The 25,059-nt window shown below is 35.8% G+C and overlaps 1 protein-coding gene across 1 annotated transcript; it reads left to right on the top strand.

Moving 5' to 3' along the window:
• The first annotated feature begins 826 nt into the window (after positions 1-826).
• LOC149024544 (kinesin-like protein KIN-12E) lies at positions 827-18,304 on the top strand. The gene is given in 23 exon segments (XM_089144774.1): positions 827-1,262; positions 2,522-2,677; positions 2,762-2,845; positions 3,115-3,234; positions 5,615-5,728; positions 5,865-5,957; positions 6,344-6,433; positions 6,551-6,621; positions 6,737-6,811; positions 6,975-7,062; positions 7,329-7,387; positions 7,552-7,615; positions 8,731-8,796; positions 9,458-9,616; positions 9,724-9,828; positions 10,762-10,997; positions 11,438-11,507; positions 11,594-11,650; positions 11,736-11,798; positions 12,755-12,814; positions 13,042-13,121; positions 15,324-17,304; positions 17,306-18,304. Coding segments are annotated over 23 exon segments (4,860 nt in total). The 5' UTR covers positions 827-1,022; the 3' UTR covers positions 18,035-18,304.
• Positions 18,305-25,059: the final 6,755 nt, after the last annotated feature.

Genomic DNA, 25,059 nt, shown 5'->3' with positions numbered 1-25,059 from the left:
CGTGTTATTCTGTACCTTCCAAGTGAATGTTGCTTCCCACCATTGGTGGACTACAACACGGAAGGTGTTTGGTGATTAACACTAATGTTTCGGTGGTGGAGCGGGTGGTTATGGTTGGTCGTGGCATTCGCGGCGGTGGGTTGTCCGAAATAATTTTTGTGTGGGTTGCGGGTCTTCGGTTGTGGGGCGGGGCAGGTTCTTTGGGTAGGGTTCGGTGGCTCCTTATGTTGTCCTTTCTTGGGGGGGGGGGTGGTTGTTGGCTAGCATGGTTGAAGATATTCTTGTGATTATGGAGGGATTCGAGCAACGTGTTATTCTGTACAACATGAGGGAAACCAATAGATGCGCTGACTACTTGGCAGGCATGGTTCCAGTGGCGGAGGAGATTCATCTTTACATTAACTATCTTCCAGCTACCCTTCAAGCTTTTGTGCGAGAAGAAAAGTTGGGGAGAAGGTTCATTCGTACATAATTTTATATGTACTCTTTACTTTATTAATATAATTTCTCACCCAATTTCAAAAAACATAGAAAATAATACTACCAAACTACCATTTTGTTTGTTTACCAAAAAAAAAAAAACTACCATTTTGTTTCGAAACGGTCAACATCACCCGATGGTGAAGGAAAATTTCCTTCACTGCCAGGGTAAGGAACATTCTTCCACACAATTTTGAAAAGAGCTAGAGACCCAAACGGTCTAAAAATTTTGAATTCCGATCTCGTGACCGTTTATTCTCCTTCTCCACCGTCCGATCATTAAGATCCGAAATTCATTTCCCTTTTTTTTTTTTTTTCAAACAGCAATTTCCCCCTCTTCCTTAGCACTTCACCCAAGACGCACTCACGAGCACACTCTCCCTGACTGATCGCTTTGTCTGTGTTTTCACTCTGCGAAGTGCGGATCAACTCGAAGAATTTCTTCTCTAAAGTTTTCCCATTTACTCCTTTTTTTCCCCTAATTTCAGCTGCAACCCTAAATCCACTTGCTTGAGACTTTGGCGCTCTGAATCTGTTAAGAAATGCCCTTCTTCTCAGAAGCAGCGAGCGCTCTCAAGAGCCGGTTTAGGTTTCAAGAACCCTCGGATTCGGAATCTGTTCAGAGCACTCCGACTGTGTTTAAATCTCAACCTAAAGATAACAGCTTCTTGCTACAGTCTTCGGCAAGCCGAAGCATTTGTGAAAGGGATGACCATGGAGTTAGCGATCAAAACTTCGAGATTCAGGAAGATCCATTATTTTGGAAAGATCACAATGTGCAGGTACGTCTGTTCTAAAAAAGATTATCTGAAGTAAAGTTTTCTTCTAGATTTTTTTTACTTGAAAGATTTGCGAACCTTTGACATCACTTGCTATAACTTTTGGAATAACGTTTTCAGGACTATGTTTGACCTCTACAGTTCGCGTTAGGAGATTTCGTTAGGATTGTGAAAAGGGAAAGTGATAAATATTCAACAATTACTCAACAAATAGAGAAACTAGGCGGACAAATAGAGATAGGAAGGAATATCATCAATCTAGGTTCGATAATCCATTAGCTGAGGTCTCATCTCAACATCTCCTTTGAACAATAGGGATACTGCCTACACGCATAGAAATCTTTTCTCATGGATTCGTCAGCCTTTTCTTTTTAATTTTTTTTCAGAACTATTCTAGTCGATTGGCCTTTGAACGACAGTTTTAACAAGGGTTTAATAAATTTACGTGCGGTTAATCCGTGAGCAATCAGCTGTTGAAATATGGTTTCAATTTTCATGTGGTTCACTGCTTTACTGACTGAGATTTTTGCAATCCGGGCATGTACCATAGGCATTTAGTATCTAAAATGAACTGAATGAATGTCTGGCTGCTCTTGAATTCTCAATTCTGTCAATAATTTCTTGGGGCTTGCCTGATGTTTGTTTAGAGGACTGTGCAGGCTCATAAATGTTGGTGCCCTTGTCTGTGCCAAATTTAGCAAGCTTTCTGAGTGAATAACAGAAGATGATTGCCACAGATGCTGTGCCAAAATTTTGTCAAAACTCCAAAGTGGAAATAGAAATGCAGTTGTTAGTAATTGAATGGACTTCTTTTACTGATGAAATGACACAAAATTGAAGTGTTGGGTACAGCTGTAATTGCAGTTACCCTTTTTTTCATGGGTCCATGATAGTAGACAACCATGGTGTATGCACAACAACTCAGGCTTGTGCTTAAGAATGCTCAGCTATTTTCACTTGATGCTGATTTACACATCTCATTTCTGGCCTCTTTTGAGTAGCAAACTAACTATTTTTGGATCTCACTATTCATTTTATATTGATTTTCACTGGCAAAAAAAGCTATGGAAGCTTTCTGTTAGTAATCAACTTGGACTATGGCATTGGATTACTGTAGTATCTATCATATCTTACAAAGATTCTTCATTAAGTTTTCCTCTTCCATTTTTAACATTGTAATATTTAGCATGTTGAAATTATCAGACAGAAAGGTAGGGAAATGGGAAAGAAAACCTTATCATGATTTGATTTACAATATGCAGGTCATCATCCGTATACGTCCACTCAACAATTCTGAGATATCTCTTCAAGGCCACAACAAATGTGTCCGTCAGGACAGTTGTCAAACTATTACTTGGACTGGGCATCCAGAGTCTCGTTTTACCTTTGACCTTGTTGCTGATGAAAATGTTAGCCAGGTATTATCATACAATTATCAACATACTTGTAGTTCTTTGTGATCTCTTCTTCCCCTGAATTGACTTCTCTCATGTTACTAACAGGAAAAGCTGTTCAAAGTGGCTGGATTGCCCATGGTAGATAATTGCATGGGAGGCTACAACAGTTGCATGTTTGCATATGGTCAAGTGAGACTCCAGGGACTTCTACTTTTGTTTTTGTTCTTTCATATGGCTTTCTCTTAGCTTTAAAGTGTAAAAGTAACCTATTATCTATTGTTTGGTAAGATTTTCAGTGTCTTAAGGCTTGAATATAAAAACTCTTAGTATGGCCTTGGTATTAAAATATTGGACGGAAGGGATGATTCAGCTCCTGCTGCCTGGGCTCACCTAGTATGATTTGGATGTAGCTATTCTTTGCACTGCTTTTCTCTAACTTCAAAATTATTTATTGACAGACTGGTAGTGGAAAAACTCACACGATGCTAGGAGACATTGAGGGTGGCACTCGAAGACATAGTGTTAACTGTGGGATGACTCCTAGAATCTTTGAATCTCTATTTTCAAGGATCCAGAAGGTATGTATTTTCTCATCTTCGGGATGTACTGAAAACCTGATGGGAATAATTAAATATTTATACTAATTGGAAAGATTAACTAGTCCTTGCTCTGAATGGAATTTATGTTTTACAATTTTCTTGATGATCAAACTAGGATTTTCTGTATTACGTCTTAAGTGAAGAAATAACTACATCATGAGAAAACTGAAGTAGATTTTGCAAAGTGTTCAACTTGCTACTGCCTACTTTGTGGGGCCTTAAAAGAACAGCTTGTGGGTTGTTTTTATTTGAAATCTATCTGATAACAGAAAATACCCTTTTCCATAAGCACATGTAAACACTTTGAGTAGAAAGACCCTTTAGATAAGAAAGGTTAAGGTATTTCTTTCTTCTTCTTCTTCTGTTTTTTTTTTTTTGGGGGGCAACATGCACACTAGTTTATTCTAACAAAGCTTTTAAGGTTGCTGTCCTCAAAGAGACAAAGAAACCATGTGTTTTCTTTTGGTTGATGGGTCCTACCTTATTCTATTTGAAGGGGAAGGGAAGTTGTGAACCAGAACTTCCTAGTAGCAATGAAATTTTAACCCGTAAATGCATTTGTTGGTGAGAACAATGCTTGTTGGTGTTGTCTCTGTAAATGGGTTTGGAGAATAATGTTCTCATATGGGAAACTCTGGTCACTTTATTTTTTTCCCTTGGACCTTCCTTTTGTGGTGCATCAAAGCAATTTACTTCCAGATTCTGCAATTGCAAAATAGGCTGTATCCAGTGCACAAAGCAATACAGTTTAAGCTGTTGCAAAAGCTAATGTGAATGCTTAATGGTTTTGCCACATGGGCGTTGGTTCATGACATGGTATCTTACATATGGGTGCTTAAAATGCTAACATGAATGCATTCAATAGTTCAATATCCCTGTGAAAATTCTTCTTTTCTTGCTCACACAAAAGATGCCCATACTTCTCTAGTGATGACAGTAAATTTTTTAGGTTGACCATTTTATAATGTATGGTGCGTATTCTTTCTGGGGGTTGAATAATACATGGTGCTGAGAGTCAAAGTGGAAGAGAGATTATTGGTGATTCCCCATGCATCCTAACTTCAAATATTCAAGGATAATATTAAATTGTATGCACAGCTCAACAATATCTGAGGAATTGGAATAAAATAAGATATTTAACAGGAAAAAATAAGACATAGGTGGAGTCATTGAAGGCAAGTGAAGGTGCCGAAAATTGCACTCACAAGACAAGATCTTACATGGTTCACCTGAAAGCTATGTCCATAGCTGACCATTTAGATGGTTTCTTTACAAAGATAAATAGAAGAGAATGCAGCCCTAATTTTTCTCTTACCCCCACTACTCAAACATAGAGACTATTTGTTAAAGAACAGGTGAAAACCTCAAGAAAATGGTTAAATGCCCAAAAACAAAAGAAGTACCTCCAAAGAGTTTAGGGCCCACAACCAGTCATTTCGAAGAGCTCACAATTCTGAATGCTACCCATGGCCTACTCAGTTGTTGAACACTGTTTTGCAGCCATCCTGGTTGTTTGGGCCTCAAAATGGGGCCAGAATATTTTGGATGGTGAAGTTTGTCTTCACCACAACAATCATTTCTTTGAATAGACCTGATCCTGACTTTTAAGTGTCTGTTCTGTTAAGCAACCAGAATCAGCACTGGCAGGATACAATGCGCTTAGCAAAGATATATCTTCATTAACCCTTCTTCTTTCCACAAGTAAAGACAAAAGCAGCAATTACAACCCATTACTCATGTATACCTAAAAAAAATGATGACAACCTGGTTGGTCTAGTTTATATCCCAAGCAACAACCAAATTAATTACATTATTCTTTAGTAGGTGTGGCAGACTGGAAGACTTTGACCTATGCATTGTCTTGTGAAGTTTCACAATTAATAACCCTCTACAAGTTTGAACCTTGAAAACATGAATAATAATGAATGTGGACTTAGATAATAAAAGGCTTGACTAGATTTTTAGAGGCATATATGAAGCATGACCCAGTGGTCTTAAATATTTATGTGGAATTTGCATTACCTAACCAAGCTTAGTTTCATTACCACTAAATACCATTGGTGAAAGTTATATTGACTGTTTTGGACTCATATAGGATGCTTTCCAGGATATAAAAGTCCAGCATAGCATTTTTGCATGATATGGTAAATTTGGAGCAGTGGCACATGTGAATGGGCAGGACAGAGATTCTGTTGCTGTTAGCTCTCTAAACATCTATTTCCTTTGACTAATGTAGACAATGATTCAATTTAATTTTTATTTCATTCTTGAGAATTGCTTTTGACTGATTGGTTTAGTTCCATGTTGTCCTCTGAAGAATGGAGGTTTTATGATAGACATCTGATTTTGTTGCTGACAGGAAAAAGAATCTCGCAGAGATGAAAAGCTGAGATTTACCTGTAAATGTTCATTTTTGGAAATTTATAATGAACAAATTTTAGATCTTCTGGATCCATCCTCTGTCAATTTGCAGGTAATAGCAGCTCCTTAAATGTGTATGATGATGACTGCCTTTTAAACTTTTAAGGTTGTTTTGTTGTTAGTGTGTCATATCTGAAGTCCATCGTTAGTTTTAGTGTCAATTGTTGAGATTTGATTGGATTATGCAGATAAGAGAAGATGCAAAGAGAGGTGTTTATGTGGAGAATCTCAAAGAAATAGAAGTCACAAGTGGTCGAGATGTTATTCAGCAACTTGTTCAGGTATCTGATTAACTTCTTATCTTTATTTCAATTCCGAAAATGCTGCCTTACTATTGCTACTCTTCTTTTTTCCCCCTTCTTTCTTTGTAGTTTTGATTTTTGTGTTACTATTATTTTTCCTGTTTTTATTTGGCATTGATGTTTTTATCAGTTTCAGAGTTGTGAACTTATGATATCTCAAAATGGTATTTTCAGTTGTGCCATGCCTTCTACCTGTGCATCAGTCATGTCATTAGGTTGATGTGTTTTTTTTCAGTGGCTATCAATATTTTTTGGAGTTTTACAATGTTTTATTGGATCAACATGAATACATAGGGCTGGAAGAATCTAGACTATCTAGTTGACTGCACAATTCCACCAACTCTTTCCTTTTGTCATGATTACAGGGAGCAGCAAACAGAAAGGTGGCTGCCACTAATATGAATCATGCAAGCAGCCGTTCTCACAGTGTTTTCACTTGTGTCATTGAAAGTAAGGTGGGTAGTTGAGTTCTTTCTGCTGTTTTCAGTTTTCTGCTTGATAAATGTCAAAATGAGTAATGTGGCCTTATTGGAAGATGCTTGAAAAAGGACTAATTGATGTTCTATTTGTAGTGGGAATCCCAAGGTGTAACTCATCACAGATTCTCTCGGCTAAATCTTGTAGATCTGGCTGGATCAGAGAGGTAATACTCCTCATGAATTGTTCATTTTTTGAGATGGAGGCCTTTACGATGGACAAGAGCATAATCAAAGAGAATTCCAACCTCTTTTATTATACATTTGGTTTCTCTATCACAGGCAGAAGAGTTCAGGTGCTGAAGGTGAACGTCTCAAGGAAGCCACTAACATCAACAAGTCACTTTCAACATTGGGGTCTGTCACTGCATCTGTAGTTCTGATCAATATCTATAAATTTTGACCTTCTCCTGCTCTTGGTTGTTCTTCTCAATGTCTAATATGGGCTGTTATATACCCCTCCTTGAGACTTTTAAGATCTTTATTTTTATTGAGTAATTAAGTTTGTCCATGGTTGCAGACTAGTGATCATGAACCTTGTCAATATGTCCAATGGGAAGTCGCTTCATGTTCCTTATCGCGATTCAAAGCTTACATTTTTGCTTCAGGTAGAGAGTTCTACCTCACCCATGAAATGATTGATAATTTAACTTTAAATTTTCGTCTAATCATCTATTTTTTGATATACTGGTATTTAGTAAGAAGTTTCAAAGTTTCTTAACATTCACATCTGGTTGTTCTAAAAAAAATGGTTTGTGCAACAACTGTTAGTTAACAATCAGGAATCTTTATATCACTTACTATGGTAGGTCAAATTATTTGTATACTTGCTGTTCGAAATTAACTACTTTATGGTTAACCTTATTCTTTACAGGATTCACTGGGAGGGAATTCAAAAACAGTTATAATTGCAAATATAACTCCATCTAGTTGGTTGGTGACTCATCTACCTACATTATTTCTTGATTATATTATTGTTCATCAATACTTTTGTATTCAATAGGCATATGCTGTTTCCATTTGGCCGTTGAACTTGGTTTCTTCTTCAGGGTTGTAGTCTAAGTTTTCTGTTTTGACAAATTTTTGGTTGCTTGCAGCTGTTCATTGGAGACACTAAGTACACTAAAATTTGCTCAACGTGCAAAGTTCATCAAGAACAATGTACGTGATTATGCCTAGTCATTTTCCATATCTTTGAGAAAAAAGAAATGGTTTTCATGTCAGAATCGGACAGAATGATGCTGTCCTTCTTAAGCCATGTCAATTTTTTTTATGTATAATTTTTTGGTGGTGGGGTTGTGGCCCGGGGGGGAGGGGAATAGGAGGCTAGAAAAAGGAAGTAGTGTTCAGGTCAGATCCTATTTAACCCCTATGATCATATTTTTCACTTGTTTATTTATTTATTTGGTGGGGGAAGGGTTTTTTTTAGGCCGGGGGGGGGGTGTGTGGTAACAGAAGGCTCCTATTCAAGTAAGAGCTTTTGATTCCATATTATGGGAAGGTGGAGGGGATGAGTAGGAGGTTGAGGATCATTGCCCTATTCCCTTTAACCTATGATCATATTTTTCACTTGTTTATTTATTTACTTGGTGGGGGAAGGTTTTTTTTTTTTGGCCCAAGGGGGGGGGGTAACAGAAGGCTCCTATTCAAGTGAGAGCTTTTGATTACATGTTTTGGGAAGGTAGAGGGGAGGAGTAGGAGGTTGAGGATTATTGCCCTATTCCACAGACCTTGATAATGTGCTTGTGGTTTCATGTTATAGAGGGAGGGCAGAACAGTATAACGCTAAGAAGTCAAACCCCTTTTCAACAGATCCATGACTAAGAGCTTTTGGCATCCATATCATGGGTTGGAGGGATTGAAATGGATTAAGCAAATTTCTTTCCTTATTGACTGAATGCTAGGTGCTGATATGTGTCTACTAGGTCTCGTGAGTTCTAACATGTGAACTAGCCCTGGTTGGGTTGCATAACCAAATTCCCTTGTCTTTTGACTGTGAATGCTGGGTCCTGATGTGTACTCTAGGTTTGGTGAGTTCTGACAATGGGTGACAAAGGAATGCGTAACCAAATTCCCTTGTCTTTTGACTGTGAATGCTGGGTCAGATATGTGCACTAGGTCTGGGGAGTTCTCACATGTGAACTAGGCCTGGTGGAGGTATGGCAGCAGTGTGGACACCTAGTATCATCTGCTGACACTAATCTACGTCTTTGATTAATTATTTCAAATTTCAGTCTTATTCAATAGGAAAAACTCTCTAATTATTTGTTGCACAGGCAATTGTAAATGAAGATGCTTCTGGAGATGTTCTTGCTATGCGCATGCAGATTCAGCAACTCAAGGTATTTCACTGGTTTTTCTATGCAAGGTTTAGTGCTGTCACTACTGTGTCCATCGGCATTGGACGTTGTATTGGAAGGGTGTTTTTAAATGAAACAATATTTTTTGTGTTGCCCTATTACCTATGTCATAATACACCATAAATAAGCATAAATACATATTAGTTTATTTATAACATTTATGATGCATAAACACTAAATTGGAGAATGAAACATGATAAGATGAGACTTTCATCATTTTGAGTGCAAATCTTGCAAAACAAGTTCGATGTATCAAATTTTACCAAGATAAAAAAATTAGGATAAGCAGCCATGACTTAAACACAAAGATCTAGGTTTTCTGAGACCTATATCTTTTTTTGGATGTAACCTCCTTGGTCTCAAGGAAAAATCATAATCTAATAGTCTCTTGACCTTGAATTTCCGTACAAACATGTATAGGTTGGTGTCAAGTTGTATTAGCTGATACATATGCTTATTGATAATCTTACAGAACTCTTGAAGTGTCTTATCGGAACATCAGTCTGTATCATATTTTCTTGATGGATAAAATATAAAATATTTCTTCCTGCTCATCCCACTGGTCTATAAACATTTTTTTGACTTTCCATATGATATTTTCTAGTGGAATCTTTTGGTTCATTTTTGCTTGTATTTCTTGCAGAGAGAAGTTAACCAACTACGGGGTTTAGTACATAGAGGGGCTGAGAACCAGGAAAATGACAATTGGACTGTTTGCTTCCCAGGATCTCCAGGCACTTTTAAGTGGGAAGGGCTTCAGGGGGCACTTAGTCCACTTACAACTGACAAAAGAGGATCTCAGGTAACTATTGCATTTTCTCAAGGTTCAGAAATAAGTGCCTAGCCTGTAGAATCAGATCAAGTTGCTTTTGCATTATGATCTAATTAATTAACATTTTGTGTTTTCAGAAAAAAGAATATGAAACGGCACTTGTTGGAGCTTTTAAGAGGGAAAAAGACAAAGAAATTGCATTGCAAGCATTGGCTGCTGAAACTCAGGCTGCTATGCGGCTGGTATTACTGCAACTTTTTTGTTTGTTTAATTCCTTTACTAGGTATGGCAAGGTTATAGAAAATAACAAAATCCTTAACCCCACATCTGAGAGAAAACAAAACTATCTCCATAAGAATCATAATTTTTATAAATGAATTTGGTACCAAACGAAGGGGAAGAATGAAAAAGGTAAAAGTAGTTCTTAAACTGATTCTCTTTTTTGAGAAAATAAAGATAAGAAAGGAAAGAACTAAACAAATGAAAGGTAATAAGTTATTAAACAAAAGGAACACTAAGTGTTGTGGTTGTTGGAGAACCCTTGCTTTAATAAGAAGTGCTTGTTTCAAGTCTCTTTATACACAATGCCAACCATGTTCCATATTTTTTCCTTTTTGTGGGATAATGATTATCTTTGTGGGATACACCTCCCAGGCTCCCAAAGCATCAATACTGAAAATATGGGTTTATTACTTTGACTTCAAGGTATCTATGGATATTAGCTAGAAGCTAGCCATTGTTATGAGTCTCAAGAAAAATCAGTTTTAGTGTATACTCATTGTTTACAACAGAATGAGATCTGCATACATACACTGATACACACACATACACATGGTTACTAGAAAGAATTTTGTTTTGGGTGTAAAGAAAGAAAATTATTTCCTTCCATCTGGCATGTTGATTGCTATTGGCTCAAAAATATGGAACAACTTGGAGGTACAATTAAAAGGGAACCCAAGATATAACTTTGTTTCTCTTTCTTTCTTTTCCCCCATGTTGTTGGAGTACAGAGTTTTGTGTGAAGTATGAACTGGTCATTGCATTTATAATATCTCTTGCCTATTTTTTCCCTCTTTTTTTTTTGGATAAATGCCTATTTTTTCTTTTCCTAATAAAATTTGAGATGGTTTAGTTATTTCTGAACTTGTAAGTCTTGAAACTGTTCTGTTTATCAGGCAAAACAAAGAGAAGACGAGATACAGAGTTTAAAAATGAGGCTTCGTTTCCGTGAAGCAGGGATAAAGAGGTTGGAGGCAGTTGTTTCTGGTAAGATATCAGCTGAAGCACATCTTTTGCAAGAAAAAGAGGAGCATCTAAAGGAGATAGAAGTTCTTCGTACCCAAGTAGATCGTAACCAAGAAGTGACAAGATTTGCCATGGAAAATCTGCAACTAAAAGAAGAAGTTAGAAGGTATGTCATTCTTACATGCCTCTTATAATTATTTCTCCCTGATTACAGCCATAAGGCATTCTTATGTGAAATTGTGAACCTTGTTGGTTGTGGGTCAAAAACTTGGAAACACCCTCTACTGCATTGGGATGCTTATAGACCCTGCTGTAGTAGGATTGTTCATAATTGGTATTAGTGCTTATAACCTTGATTTTGACACATTGTTCCACCTTTGCAGTAACTTATTACCATATGAAAAGAAAATTTAAAATTTAAAAAAACGAAGAAAGTTCTAACTATATAGCTATGAGGGAAACAGGAGATTTCTCTAAATTCTTAAAGTTTTGGATGGGGAGGCAAAATGGTTAAAAAAAAGCTTCTAGCGACTAGCGATTGAGTTATTATAAATCATAAGTTGAAACTTCTGAGCATTATTGCTAATATATTTGCTAAGTATTCAGGTTAAAAATGTTTGTGGAAGAAGGGGAAAGAGAGATGATGAATGAACAAATCATGTTATTACAGAACAAGGTACAACCTGGTTTTATGTTAAGGTTCTCAGGCTTGCTGATGTTCTGTTGATACAACTATTGAGGCGATTAGTATGTTTTTTGCAGTTACTGGAAGCATTAGATTGGAAACTTATGCATGGAGCAGATTGTCGGATAGAGCAGGTTCATTCCACATCATTCCCACAAAAATTTTAGCTTTACTTTTCATGATTTATCTTGCTGAACTTCTGAATTTTCTATCCTTTAGAACGGAAGCTCAAATCTGAATGCTGCTTCAAGCAAAGAGGCAAACCTGCTACTTTCCAGTCAAGTAAGATTATAGTAGATTCATATAATCAGTTTTGTATACGCAGTAGGTTGCTCAAATTGTATTACAGTGGATAATTGATGGACTGAAATATAGTTGTCAAAACATCCATCTAACTACTAGCAATTGTAAAAGAAGTTTGTTCACCTTGTCAAACTTGGTGGATCTTTGACAAAGTCAATGACACATTTTAAAGATAGATATTTTCTATTATTTACACTTCCAATTGCAAAGACCCAAACTCAAACATCATGACCTCAACTATGCTCAAATTCCCTTGTCCATATCATATGGGAGCCATCATGTGATTCTTCCCATGTTGAGTGTCACTTTAGTCTAGCCTAAACAATGAAGCTCCAAGCATTTTATTTAATAAGTTACTAGTATAATCTTACTCTGCCAGTGTTTAATGCCCTAAAAAAAATGCTTAAGAGAGAAAGAAAGAACACGTAATTTCAATTTGTCATTGAATGATTATACTAATATGTGTTTTTCTTAGCAACCTGCTGAGAGGCATAGATAGGTACATGTATGTTCAAATGGAGCCTAGTCCTTGACTTGCCTTGGTTGCTTCTACTTCATGGGTTAATATGGAGCCATTAAACTCTCAGAAACATGGGTCCAGTTTTATGAGTTGAGACATGTCATGCAATCCTTGATGTGTCTAATGTCATTTTACTCTAGACTTGACAATGAAAATTGAAACCTAATTATTAAAAAGTCTCTAGTTTAGTTATGTTTGCTAGTATTTGAAACCTGATTATTAAAAAGTCTCCAGTTTAGTTATGTTTGCCAGTATTGAATCCCAACTAAGATCATGCCTTAGGTGGGGGAAAAAGATGGCTGAAATGTACCTTCAGATACAAAGAATTCTTCTCTCTCTACTTCATTATAATAGCTCCAAAATTGCTTTGAGGTTCATTTATGGTTGTTATTTATGTTATTTGTTTTAAACACAGGAGCCAACATCACCTTGGCATTCTTCCATGACTGAGGAGAATGAATTCCTTCGTATGCAGGTGATGATTCTCAATACATAAGTCTATACTTGTTCCATATTGAGATATTCTTTCACATAGAATAGTTTTTCTTTTCAACCATGCTTCAATGTTTAATATTTACAGATTGTCAATTCACATGTCTATACTTCTTTCATATTGAAATTTTCTTTCACATAGAATAGTTTTTCTTTTCAATCCTTCTCCAGCATTTAACATTTACAGAAGTTGGATTTCATTTCTTGCAGGCAATTCAAAATCAGAGTGAGATGGACACACTTCGCAAGAAATTAACCAAGTGCTTTGAAGAGAAAGAAAATATGGAAAGGTATTATTATAATGAGAATCGTATCCTCAATGATTCACTATGGGAGAGAGTAATTGAAACCCGTTTTGAGACACTTAACCTCAATTACGGAGAACCAATTTGGGTTTAGGCCAAGAAGATCTACGAAATAGGCTATTTACCTAATTAGGAGACTTATGGAAAGGTTTAGAGAATGTAGGAAAGACCTGCATATGGTATTTATTGACCTAGAAAAAGCTCATGATAGAGTTCCTAGAGTGTTAATTTGGCAAGTACTAGAGAAAAGAGGATCACAAGTAAATATGTGAACATAGTTAAGGATATATATGATGGTTTAGTAACAAGTGTCAAAACAGTGGGGACAAAGTAATGAATTCCCAATTATAGTTGGGCTACATCAAGGATAAACTTTAACAAGGATCAACTTTAAGCCCATATCTATTTGCACTTATAATGGATGAATTAACCAAAGATATTCAAGACGAGGTTCCTTAGTGTATTCTTTTTGCTGATGACAATGTGTCGAATAGATGAAACTCAAGTAGGGATTAATACTGAGTTAGAATCGGGAGAGCAGCTTTGGAATCAAGAGGCTTTAAACTAACTAGAACGAAATCATAATATCTATTTTGTAACTCTAGTCATGATCTAGCAAACAATATGCTTTTTGTTGATGATATTGTGTCGATAGATGAAACTCAAGTAGGGATTAATACCAAGTTAGAATCATGGAGAGCAACTTTGGAATCAAGAGGCTTTAAACTAACTAGAACAAAAACATAATATCTAGTTTGTAACTCTAGTCATGATCCGGCAAACAATGAGGTGGTGAAACTTGACAATAAGGAGATTCCTCAGAGTGATTGTTTTAGGTACCTTGGTTCAATCATAAATAAAATAGGTGATATAGAGGATGATATTTCCTGAAGAATCAAAATAGGGTGGATATAGTGGAAAGAGGTGCGTCCAGGGTCTTGTGTGATCAACGTATTCCATTAAAGCTTAAAGGGAAATTCTACAGAACTAGCTATGATGTACAATGTAGAGTGTTGGGCTATTAAAAAGAATCATGTAGATAAACTGAGTGTAGTAGAAATGAGGATGCTAAGATGGATGAGTGGCAAAACTAGGAAGGGTAAGATAAGGAATGATCATATTAGAGTTGGTCTAGGAGTTGCTCTCATAAGTGATAAGCTATGAGAAAGTCATTGGAGGTGGCACAAACACGTTCAACAGAGGCCTTTAAATGCCTCTATGGAGAAGTGATATAATCCAAATTGAAGGTAGGAGAGCTAGGGGTAGACCTAAGGAGATAACCTTAAGAGAACTGGTGAGAAAGGATATGCATAACTTAGGCCTTGATTCTAGCATGGCCTCAAACATATCTGATTGGAGGGCAAGAATCCATGTAGCCGACCTCATTTAGTTGGAAAAGGCATATTGTTGTTGTTTTACTATTAGCAACTTCATTGATAAAGTTATTGTAGATGTAGCCCAAACACATTAGTATTAGCCAAAATTTATGATTTTCTGAAAACAATTGAAATGATGCGTTCAAACTTTTGAACAACATATCTCAGTATCATATTAAATTTCTAACTTTTGGATGCATTCAAAACCCATGTTTCTCAATATATGTGATTTTTCCATGAAGTGGGGGGGGGTTAAGAAAGCATACATTATGACCCCCCCCAGCCTCCCCGGGTGCACGGGTGCAGGAACCTCATGCACCGGGTCGCCCTAGAGTATCAGCGAAACTCTTTAGGCCTAGATACCCTATTATTTTATTAACAACAAAATTCGGCCTTACCCACTGTTGCTTTCCTGGTCCTTGCTTATAAATCGCACAAGAAAGCATACATTATGACCCTGCCCAGACCTCCCCGGATGCAGGAACCTCATGCACCGGGTACGCCCTTAGAAGTATCAGCAGAAACTCTTTAGGCCTAGATAACCCTAATTATTATTATTAACAACAAAAATTACAGAGCCTTAAATCGCACAAGAAAGCCTAATGATTAATCTGCATGTATAGCATTTCTTTGTTGTAAGGAGTGGAATAGGCTGTGTTCTTCCCAAGAGATCAAAAAGAATAATAAATAAATAAAAAGAAAGGGAGATAAAAAGAGAGATGGATTCTGCATCATATGTTTTGACTTTCTTTTTCTTTTCATTTTTTTTCTCTCACAGATGGCTAATTATTCAATTTCCAAAATTTGGCAGGCGTGTGAATGATTTGGTAAGAGAGCTAGAGGAAGAGAGAACTTCCCAACCGATGAAACAAGAAGAATTAAAGGAGCAACAACTGCAAGTTGATCTGTCTCTTTCTTCTTCCATGACTGACCGTAGGTCCAACGTTGCTTTGGACGAAATGGAGCTTAAAACCATGGTTGATGCAATTGCTGCTGCAAGTCAACGAGAAGCGCAAGCTCATGAATCGGCAATTTTGTTGTCAAAAGAGAATGAAGAGTTGCGCATGAAGCTTAAAGTCCTACTTGATGATAACAATAAATTGATTGAGCTGTATGAACGTGCAGTAGCAGAAACTAAAGGTCATGATAAGAGCTTCTCTGCTTCTGAAGAGAAGGAAGCAGAGAGGACAAATGAGATTGCAAACCTAGCACAGCAGCTTCATGAAATGCAGGAGGAAAACGAAAAGCTAATGGGTTTGTATGAGAAAGCCATGCAGGAGAAGGATGAGCTTAAGAGAGTGATTTCCCAAGTTAATACTTTCGCTACCTCTTCTGAAGACAAGGAAGTGGAAATGACAAAGGTGATTGAGAACCTAGAACATAAGCTTCATGTAATGCATGAGGAAAAGGAAATGCTGACTGCTTTGTGTGAAAAATCCATTGAGGAAAAGGAAGTGGAGAGGACAAATGAAATTGCAAACCTAGCGCACCAGCTTCATGAAATACAGGAGGAAAATGAAAAGCTAATGGGTTTGTATGAGAAAGCCATGCAGGAGAGGGATGAACTTAAGAGAATGCTTTCCCAAAATAACATTTCTGATGCCTCTTCTGGAGAGAAGGATGTGGAGAGGACAGAAGAGATTGAGAACCTGAAACACAAACTTCATGAAACACAAAAAGAAAATGAAATGCTAATGGGTTTATATGAGAAATCCATTCAGGAGAAAGAAGGGGAGAAGACAAAAGAGATTGTGAACCTAGCACATCAGCTTCATGAAATGCAGGAAGAAAATGAAAAGCTAATGGGTTCATATGAGAAAGCTATGCAGGAGAAGAATGAGCTTAAGAGAATGCTTTCCCAAGGTAACATTTCCAATACCTCTTCTGAAGATAAACTGGAGAGGACAAAAGAGATTGAGAACCTAAAACACAAACTTCATGAAACACAAGAGGAAAATGAAATGCTAATGGGTTTATATGAGAAATCCATTCAGGAGAAGGAAGGGGAGAGGACAAAAGAGATTGTGAACCTAGCACACCAGCTACAAGAAATACAGGAAGAAAATGAAAAGCTAATGGGTTTGTATGAGAAAGCTATGCTGGAGAAGACTGAGCTGAAGAGATCGCTTTCCCAAAATAATATTTCTGATGCCTCTTCTGAAGAGAAGTTGGAGAGGAGAAAAGAGATTGAGATCCTAGCACTTCAACTTCACCAAATGCATGAAGAAAATCAAGAACTGATGGGTTTATACGAGAAATCCATTCAGGAAAAGGAAGTGGAGAGGACAAAAGAGATTGTGAACCTTGCACACCAGCTTCATGAAATGCAGGAGGAAAATGAAAAGCTAATGGGTTTGTGTGAGAAAGCCTTGCAGGAGAAGGATGAGCTTCAGAGAATGCTTTCCCAAGATAATCTTTCCTCTGCCTCTTCTGAAGAGAAGGAAATGGAGAGGACAAAAGAGATTGAAAGTCTAGCACTCCAACTTCACGAAATGCAGGAAGAAAAAGAAAAGATAACAGGTTTGTATGAGAAAGCCATGCAGGAGAAGGATGGACATAAAAGAAAACTCACCCAAATTTTAGAGGTGAACAATGAAGTGGATAATCTTTCAAGAGAAATTGCAGCTACAGAAAATGGTATCAAGGTCAAGGGAGAAGAGATGACATGCCTTAAGTCACTCTCTTCTGAAATTCAAGAAAGGAGAACTGTTGTGGATAACAAATTATTGGCTCTGAAGTCTGTTCTTTGTCAATTTCATTCATCTTTTGGTTACTGGGAACAAAGAGAAGCAACAAGCTAGGTCCACTGTGAACGCTTCCTCATTTTATGTAGATCAAAAGAAAGGGGAGCTTGCCTATCTTCAATCTCAAAAAGATGAAATTGAGGCTGCACAGAGCAAGTTACAGCAATGTGATGCTGATTTAAGAAGCAAAATCATCTGTTTAAAGTCAAAAGCAGAGGAGGAAAAACAAAGACAAGAGACAGATAAGGTACTAATTGCAATAGATAATAATGTAGATAAAAAGGAAGTTACCCAGAGAAATTGGCAATTTGGAGTCAAAGCTACTGAGTTGCTCAAGTCTGAGGAAGAGCTCACCAGGCTGCAGGCTGAACTGAAGCAATCACGTGAGAAGTTGGGTGTCATACAAAAAGAAGTTGAAAATTTGAGGAGTAGTTCTGCGAAGTTGGAGAGCAAGATGCAAACTGTTGAGGAAGAGATAAGGACTGGTACAAGTAATTTGAAACAGATGGAGCTTAAGTTTCAGAAAGCATCACAAGAGAAGGAAATACTTTTGGAAACTGTTGAGAACAAGACTACTGAGTTTGAACCTATAATTCTAGAATACCAGCAGTGCATGTTTGAATCGGAGTTGAAGAAGGAAGAGATGAAGGAAGTTGAAGCAGAGCTACAAAGAGAAATCAGACTCCTAGAGAAGCTAAGGGTGGCTAAGATAGAAGCAACCCAAAAGAAGACCCCATTGTTGGATGATGCCAGACACATACAACCAGCTAATGTCTGAAGATTTGAAGTGTTAACTGGTTCAAAGTTGCCCTTTAGCATCTGTAGATATATTTCATGAGGCAGATTTCTGCAATTTTAAGAACAAACTTTGCATTGACATGTAATGGCTTGAACTTCAAGCCCACACATCTTTAATCCTAAGCTGGCTGCCTGGTTGTATAATATTCAGTGTGACGTTGCTGAGTTTTCACCACATCTTCTTTGTCCAAGCATGTACAAGTTAATGGGAATTCCTGCTCCCCAAAGAGTTTGTTTGATTGCAAATAAAAAGCTAAAATTATGTTTTCCAATCGTTGGGAAATGTCTTTTAGTTTGTCAACTGTGGTAATGTGATCTATTCCAGCAGTAACCAAAGCAAAAGAAAAACTGACAAACTCAGTTGTCTCAAAATGTCTTTTGGTCTATCAAGAGATCTTGTTTGAGCCCATCACTAAGTGGCAGTAGCATGTGGGATTCTTACCAGAAATGGTATTCTTACAGCATCCACTGACCATTGTGCCAAGCCTCGCCTCTAGAATGGAATGAGGAACTGCAAAACCTTGTGAGTTAAATGATTCCTTTGATCTAGAATGGCATCTAATGCAAACCCTTGCGTTTGACTAATTATTTAAGTTTTATTAGGTTATGCTCAAAGACAGGATGGAAGGTCCAAACTAGGATCGGATCATTAAAAAAAAGGGGGCCCATCAGTGAAGTTTGAATATTTTTTTTGTTTAATTTTTCCAAAATTCTCAACGTGGCCCCACTAGTTTTGGGTCGAGGGTTGACCTCAAACTAACCTATTTGACCATAAATTAGGGCTATTGTTGGAAATTTGAAAAGAGGAATGAGCATTTGGTTTCTTTCCATAATCAACCTGGTTTCATGACCATCTACCTGACTATACAATTAGTACAATTTTTTCTACCCAATTTAAAAGGACAACTCAAGAATTGTGTGTGTATTCTACACGGATTGTAATTTATTAAAAGGTTGTGCTTCAAAGCATCAAGGATGGAAAGGCCAAACTAAGGATTGGGATCAATTATTACAAAAAATATGCCCAAAAGGTGAAATTTGTGAGTTGAATTTTTTTTTCTTTGGGTCCAAGAAGTGTTTTCTCACGTCTGCTTACTTATATTTAGGAGGGGGATCACAAGCCCAGTGCTCCCTCGGGAGAAACTAATCTACTTTATTGCAATCCTACTTCCAACCATATCATTTAACCAAACCCATACTTGCTATACAATTTGAAAACCAAAACGAAGAAATGATGTATTAGGTTTCTTTCCAATAATACAACCTTGGTTTCATGAACATGGCCCCTTACTTTTCTGCTCAAGCAATGACCTTCTCTTTTTCACTTTATGGTATGGGTGACAACTCACAGAGATCTCTACCCCCCAAAAAAAAAGGACAACTCAAGAATTAGGAGATGATGTGTATTCTACTTAATGTGGTTGTAAAGTTAAATGCATCTTAATAATCAAGATCCGTTTATGTAGCTTTCAAAGTCCATTCAAATACGGGTGGGCGGAAAGGTCAATATCTTTTAAGGAGGGTAAGGATATTGATCCATTATGTATTAGCAAAAGAATATGAAAAGGTAAATCATGTTTGAGTTTGAATCATCTGTCCTAAGGCTATAAGATTGTGTTTCTCTCCTATCTATTTACACATATTTAGTAGAGGGACTATTTCTAATCTACCTTGTTAGTGCTCAGAGGTAAGTCTTCAAACCATACGGATAATGAAGAGAAGTTTGACATATAATTTTAAAAATATAATTAAATGCAAGAATCACGGCTTTAGATAAAAAATCACTAAAAAAAATATTGCGTTCCCAAATAAGTTATAATTTTTCTATTCTTGGTCTTCCACAACATTATACAAGTGTTTTTTATGGTTAAGAATTTTGATGGAAAGTATTAATTTATAGTAATTTTGATATGGTGAGACTTAGCAAACATCCACTTCCTTAACAATATGATATTACCAACCCATGCTTATTATACAATTAGAAAACCAGAAGAAAGAAATGATGTATTAGGTTTCTTTCCAAGAATGCTAACCTTGGTTTCATGAACATGGTCCAGCACTTTTGTGTTTGGCAATGAACTTTCCATACTTATTATACAATTTGAAAATCAGAAGAAAATAAATGATGTGTTAGATTTCTTCCCACAATGCTAACCTTGGTTTCTTTTTTTTCTTTTTTTGGGAAAAGAGGGATTTCTATCATAAAAACAAGGGCAACTCATAGGGATAAGGAGATGATGTGTGTTCTAATTAATGTGGTTGTAAAGCTAACTTCACTTTAATAATCAAGATCTCTTTAGGTAGCTTTCAAAGTCCATCAAAGACAGGTGGGTTGAAAGGCCAATTTTATCAACTTTTAAGTAGGGTGAGGATATTTATTCGTTATATATTAGCAAAAGAATAATAAAAGATAAAGCATGCTTGACTAGGATAGATGAATGTGTTCCTTTCACACTTCTCCACTACATGTTTAAGGAGAGAGATCTATTTTTCGTCCTCCTTGTTAATGCTCAAGAAATATAAATTAATGAGATTCTTATTTTATTAAAAATTAAAAAAATAACTTCACATCACCCTTATGAAGATGTAATAACCAAATGATCATTTAATATTATTAAGGTAGTCTCCGTATACATGGGAGAGAGGGTTCCCTGAAAGATGTTGCGGCCTATGTGTTGACTTAGTGCCAATGAAAGAATATAGAAAGCATCAACATGTGCATCTCACTTTTATAGTGCATGAAAAGATCATTTCACGCCTCGAGGTTGAGGCATGTTGCTATTTCCAAAAAAAAAATAATAATAAAATTATTTTAATTATTTATAAATTTAAAAATTTATTGAAATATGATTATTCCCATCTTGACAACATCTTTGCAAAACACACTTCTTGGGCATTCCTCCTCAACTAGTAGCATTAGGATCACTCAACCTTAAATTTTTTTTTATTCTCTTAGGAATGGATTTTTTTTTTATTTATTTATATTTGATAAATGAAACACATAACTTTTAATCATTTTACATCACTTTTTTTTTTTCTTATAAAAAAATAAGACCATTTTCTTTTATATAGATTTGAGTAGGGTAGGAGTTGGCCCTAACTCCAAAAACAAGATTCAGGACTTCATTAATTTGAATATATGATTGTTGCTATGCATTTAGTTGAGCCAAATTTCAATGAATGCATTTATAAAAATAAAAAATAAATTTAAGGTCATGGGTCTAATTTGTATATCTTAATTTTTATTCATATCTAGAAGATAAAGATTACATTTTTCCAAATAAAATTGTATATAAAAAAAGTAAAGGTATTATATCATAATTGGTTGAAACAATAAAACTATTTCAATAGCATTGACTAAAATCTGAAAGAGTCAATCTTGCAAGAATTAGAACAAATGCCATGACAAAAGCAAGATAGTAATTGTTTTGGGTGATTTTACATGCATTCATTCTCTCTTGTCAATATGGTATTTCTCCTTGCAAATGAAAATAATAGATGTTCTCTTCCAAGGTTAGCCAGAATTCATGGCGTGATGGATTTCTTTCTTGAAAAGATTTAAGTTGTACATGATCTTTTGCTAAATAAATAAACTTTCTTTTCAGGTGGGGGAAGAAAAACTAATATCAATTCGTAATTCTATGATCTTGTAATATGATAATGCATCATTAACCAGCCTTATCCAATGCATAGAAAGTGCATACAAGAAACATTAGCTCTTGTGGAATCAACAAACATAGCATATATCGCTCTATCCTCAAACAAAACAACATTAGTAAACTTTTCAAAAAGATAATAATAATTTTGACCAAAAAAACATTATGTTCAACTTATTTCATCATTTTTTTTTACTATTTATGACTTACTCTTCTCCCAATTATAAATCTTTACAAAGTTTGAAAGATACAATTCACAGGTAATGATGCGTCCAAAAGTTGTTTAGCTGCAAGATTCCTACAAAACAGTCGTCAGACGTGGGCCGACCGTGTAGTTGGGGTAGCCACCTCCGAAAGTTAAATCAGCAATTGGAACATTACAGACTTGTGGCTTGATGCAGAACTTGAATTGAATGAATTAATGAAGGGAAACGATTCAGTTACCTTCATTGTGCGTGATTCCTTAGTTTATATAGAAATTACCTGTTATTCTTGACCGTTAGATTCGTTCGTGTTCCTTTCTGGTGGCCATACAATCTTAGGGTTTTTACACATCTTTCGGAGTTAAGAGTATTTATATTTCATAGTATGATCGTCCACCTTGCATTAGTGGTAGTTATCTCTTGTGGTTTGATCATGTATCCCAAATTCTACATGATCACGTCTCTTTCTATAATCGTCAGGTTTCTTCTTCTTCCTGTTGTTGCCGGGTGGTTTATCTTTCGAACCAACTAGATCGGGGTTACCAACCCAACCATGGTCGAACCTGAATTGATATTACTTTTTCCTTATCAAGTAGTTTTTTTAAACTTAGGATGTGTGGGTAAATATTAGAAATTGATAAATAAAAACTAAGAACCTGTTTTATAAACTACTAAGTGTTTTTGCTTTGAGACACACGAGAAGTAGTTTTGGATCGTAAATGGTGGATCATCTATCGGAAAATAAAAGACCCATTTGGTAATCCATTAAAAAACAATTTATGGGGTTATTTACTCCAAAAAGCCAAAAAATTGGGCCGTTGTTTATTAAACCATTTTGTTTCACATGATTTTTGCAACATAAATTGAAATTTAGGAAAATGTTTGTTTCAAAAAACAATTTTGACTAGCTATTGATCTATTCCTCAAAGCAAAAATGGGGCATAGGTTGGGCTTGAGTAAAACCTATTTAGAAGGGACCTATTTAGAAGGGGTATTTGTGAAATTTGGTACTCTAAACATAAGAATTGCAATGTTTGTGTATTTATTACAATTTTCAAATATGTATTAAGAAACATCTTTTACCAAATGTCTATGGATATTATTTCCATTTCTAAAAGCAAGTTTATAAAATGCTTCCAAAAATACTCAGAACTGTTTATAGTGTTTTTGAAGCAGAGACAATCAGTGAATTATCAATAGGGTCATTAGGGCCTGTTTGGTTACATTTTTCTGGAGATTTCAAATGTCTAGAGATTTCAAATCTATGGAGTATGATTTATAAAATTAAATGTTTGGTTGTGGAATAAAATCTGTGGATTTATCCTAAAAAACTATTTGATCGACGTGATTTTTGTGAACGTGCAAATGTATAGCTTTTTTGAAATTTCTAGATTTCACCCCTTACCCATAAATATACATATTCACATTTTTTGTGTAAAGAGGTGAATCTTTAGATTTCATGAATCTAGAGATTTTTACAACCAAATGGGTATAATTCTCATATTTATGAATCTAGAGATTTGAAATCTTTGAATATTGGATATGCTTTTCTTTTTTTACTTTTTTTGATTAATTTTAATTTAACCTTAAAATATGTGAATATTTTTTTATTAAATTTTCTTTTGAAATAAGTACAAAGGAAAAATCAATAGTAAACCAATGTAACAAAATCAAAGAATATTCATAATAGCATCCGAATTCAATTGATTCCATCTAAAAATCGATAAGATATTATATGAATCTATAGAAATGTGATGAATACAAATATAATACATTTGAATCTAATCGGATATGGTGTTCCACCCTACTCTCTTTTTTTTTTGGGGGGGTTTTTTCTTGTTTAGGGTCAAAGTTCCACCCTTAGGCTCTTTTTGGTATCAATTCTTATTCTCTATTATGTCTATTAAAAAGAAATAAATATAAAAATTCATTATTGCTCAAGAGTTAAAAATGGTTTGGTGAATTTTGTTGAAAATATATTATGAAATGAAAAATAAGTTTGGTGTCAAAATAAAAAATGGTTAGAAAATAATAGTAAGCAAGTGAGAAAATAGGGAAAAAATATAATTTTTATCCGTGAACAAAATATTGCCCATCTCGCTTGGTTCGCTGGGCAGCGAATCGGGAGAAATGGCGAAATCTCGGCGATATTTCGCCACCCCATGGCATCAAGAAGGGTGCCGAGAACGGGAAGGAAGAGACCACCAATAATACCAGAGCCAAGGATCTCCAGCAGAAGCTCACTTCCATTGGAAAGGAGCATGGCAGCTTGAAACATCAAGAATCCATACACGATAATAAGGAAAAGGTTCCCAAAGACGGTGGAGGTGCAGGGTAAGAAGTCGTAAGTCTGTTTGCAGGTATCTTCCGATGACAAGATCCACTTGAGTGAAACGATGGATGGCTGCCGAACATAATCAATCCCATCGGAAATTCGATTGGAAACAAGAACCGTCTCCTAAATAATGAATCTACACCCAACAAAACTAGCTGTTGGCTGTTGCAAGTAAGACAATAACAAGAAACAGAACAAAGAGCACGGATTTCATTAGATTTCGACGATATAATGACGACTACTGGATTTCTTTATCTTTCTTTCTTTTTCTACTTCAACAATTCGGCAATTTTCGTGTGATTCGCCGGCGATTTTTTGGCGATAAAATGTTCCATGGTTTTATAAAAGAATGTGTATTAATTATTTTATCCTCATCTTAACTATAAAATTTTAAGTTAACTTGAACATAAATAAAATTCTCACCATAATTCATAATAGACTTTTAGTGTATTATGAATTTTGGAGGTTTTTTTTTTATTATTTTAAATAAAAGTAACACTGATAATTGATACCAAACTATTTAAAATAATAAAAAATTTTCATAATTGGGAATGATGATTATACCAAAAAGAGCCTTACTCATGTCGTTATAATTTTGTTTTGCTGATTAGGCTTAAGTCAAAGATTACCAAATCAAATGGGGTTTTGGATGAGGATCTGGACAAGAAACCAACAAGAAAGCGAATATAAAGCGACATACATGCCTTTTGAGTTTTGAGTCTTTTGACTTCTTTTCTTTATCGATTGATTCACAGTTTCTTACATCATTTTTTCTTTTTTTTTTTTTTTGTTTTTCTAAAAGGGCAAGACG

The sequence above is a fragment of the Hakea prostrata genome, chromosome 2 (assembly GCF_041222555.1).
Source record: "Hakea prostrata isolate BN-2017 chromosome 2, UWA_Hpros_2, whole genome shotgun sequence".
Classification (NCBI taxonomy): Eukaryota; Viridiplantae; Streptophyta; class Magnoliopsida; order Proteales; family Proteaceae; genus Hakea; species Hakea prostrata.
Note: the sequence above shows the minus strand (reverse complement) of the source record. Positions and strands in the feature narration are given on the sequence as shown.